Source organism: Meleagris gallopavo, unplaced genomic scaffold, assembly GCF_000146605.3.
Source record: "Meleagris gallopavo isolate NT-WF06-2002-E0010 breed Aviagen turkey brand Nicholas breeding stock unplaced genomic scaffold, Turkey_5.1 ChrUn_random_7180001865639, whole genome shotgun sequence".
Classification (NCBI taxonomy): Eukaryota; Metazoa; Chordata; class Aves; order Galliformes; family Phasianidae; genus Meleagris; species Meleagris gallopavo.
In genome coordinates this window covers 1-2,110 of record NW_011130958.1, presented here as the reverse complement: position 1 = coordinate 2,110, position 2,110 = coordinate 1, and the positions used below count along the sequence as shown (strand labels likewise).

Below are 2,110 nucleotides of genomic sequence, written 5' to 3'. Positions count from 1 at the left end.
GGCGCTGCGGGAGTGCCGCGAGTTGGGCCGCCGTGCCGATGACACCATTGCGCAGGCTGAGCGGGCGCTGAGCGGGCGCGCCGACCCTGGATCCTTCGTCTTCTGAGCGGCCGTTCCGCTCCGTTCCACGCCGCTCCCGCGTGTGCAGGACAGACCTCCGCGGGCTCCCAGCTCGGGGGATCCACGGGGACCTCGGATGTGGGGAATGGACTCCTGCCTTTGCACCAACGCTGGCAGGTTTTGGAACTGACCCCAGGCAACCATCCCGCAAAGAGGGATGCGGACCTGGGGGCTGCATGTGGGGACCGAGGGGGGTCACGGGGTCCTGCTGACGGAGCAGCTGTGCAGTAAATGTGCTGTCCCTGAGGTCTCTGCTGCTTTGTTCCGAGCCTCTGAGCATCCCCATCCCTCCTCCCACCAGTGTGCCCACAGAGCGGAGCGTGGCTCAGGCTGGGGGTGGCACAGCCCACCCCATCGCACCGCACACAGAGATCCTGGGTAGGAATGAAGCAGAGAAACAGAGGCAGAGCTGGGGTTTAATGGTGCATGCAGACACTGTCAGGAGCTGGGGGGCACTGCGGACGACCTTCCCTTCACTGCACAGCGCTGAGGGGCGGCAAGCTGGGGGCTGGGGGGCCCCGTGTCAGCATCCTCCTCCTGGGCTGGGGATGTGGTGGCTGCTGGACTGCAAAGAGGGGACAGGGGGTGCTGAGGGCTGTTTGCAGGAACCCGCTGCCTGCAGGTCCCCGTGCTCACCCCAGAGGAACATTCCAGGTGGGACTTACTGCGCGTGGGCACCTAGGCTGGCAGCCCCTTGGAGAAAGCGAACATGCCAGGCAGATAGAGGGCATCACTCGCCTTGCCGGCCTCCTCCACAGCCCTGCACTCAGCCTCGTCACGTTGTCTGATCTCCTGCAGGGCAGAGCACAGGGCATCACTGTGGGATGTGCCGGCTCCCAGAGCACCTCTTAGAGCTGAGCCCACCCCTGGGGAGAGCTCACCTTCACGGACAAGTGGTGGCTGGGGCCACAGTTGTAGTACTTGTCCAGCACCTTGGGGACATCGCTGTTGTCAAACTTGTAGCAGGCCAAGCAGGCTGGCTTTCTCTGCGGAGACAACACGGCCATCACCACCGGTGCCAGCATCCAGACCCCACCACCAGCACTGGGGACATCCCCCACACCCCTGGAGCATGGCTTTCTCATCACCCCCAGCACCAGCAGCTCTGCTGGACAGGATGGGCAGATGGCAACCAGGGTGGGAGGGAGGGAGAAGGGATGAAACCACCCTGCCCCCATGTCTGGAGATGGGGTGCTGGCTCAGGGGGTGCAGCCCCCACCTCACCCTGTTCTCCATGATCCTGCAGTTCTGTCTCCTCTGTGTTTGCTTCCTGCATGCTGTCTGTACAAGGTTAAGGCGCAGCTGGACGAACGTCCCCGATGAGTCCACCTGGTGCAGGGGAAATGTCCCATGAGAGGTGTGGGGGGACGGGCTGAGGGCTGTGCCTGGCTCACCAGAGCTCATCACAGGATTATTGGGGTGTCCACGGAGGAGCTGCTGCAGTGCCTTGGGATGGGCAAGGATGAGATGGCACCAAACCCAGCCCCAGCGTGCCAGCAGGACCAGGAGTAGGGACAGAGGGACCCCAGTACCCAAAAGTGACGCCAGCCCCAAAAAGTAACCCCAGGTTCCGCAGTGAGGCTCCCAACCCTCAGTACAAACCCACCCTACAGCCCTCAGCTGCCTGCTGGGGAGAGGACAGGAACGGGACGCCGTGTCCTGCCAGGGGACAGCGGGGCACCAGGCGCTGTTCAGTCCTACCCACAGTGTGGTTAATGAGTAGCTGAGCCCCATGCCGTGCCAGCAGGCACCACCGTGCCAGCCCACCAGGGACCCGTGGTGCTCTGCATCCCCAGCAGTGACACCATGCCACCCCCATCCCCCCCATTCGGTGACAGCTCGCCCCTCACCCCACACAATTCCACAGCCTGGAGCAGGATGAGGACCCCCGTGCCTCCCCAGCACTCACTCTCTCGACGGCCCCTTCCACCGACTGCTCCCTAAAGAGGTACTGGACGTTGCTGCGGCTGTGGAAGTAGTCCAGCACATC

The 2,110-nt window shown here is 63.7% G+C and overlaps 2 protein-coding genes across 2 annotated transcripts in view; one reads left to right on the top strand and one right to left on the bottom strand.

The window, feature by feature from the left end:
* The window catches only part of LRRC61 (leucine rich repeat containing 61), a 3,542-nt gene extending 3,122 nt beyond the window's left edge, over positions 1-420 (top strand). Inside the window, 1 exon segment of the mRNA XM_019611151.2 lies at positions 1-420. This exon segment is cut by the window's left edge and continues 142 nt beyond it. Coding sequence (XP_019466696.1) covers positions 1-106 — 106 coding nt within the window. The 3' untranslated portion in view covers positions 107-420.
* A 98-nt stretch (positions 421-518) lies between these two features.
* On the bottom strand, positions 519-2,107 carry RARRES2 (retinoic acid receptor responder 2; the record flags this gene model as incomplete). The annotated part of the gene is made up of 5 exons (XM_010726983.1): positions 519-685; positions 786-912; positions 1,002-1,106; positions 1,345-1,449; positions 2,030-2,107. Coding segments are annotated over 4 exons (402 nt in total), but the record flags the coding sequence as incomplete, so codon positions are not given.
* Positions 2,108-2,110: the final 3 nt, after the last annotated feature.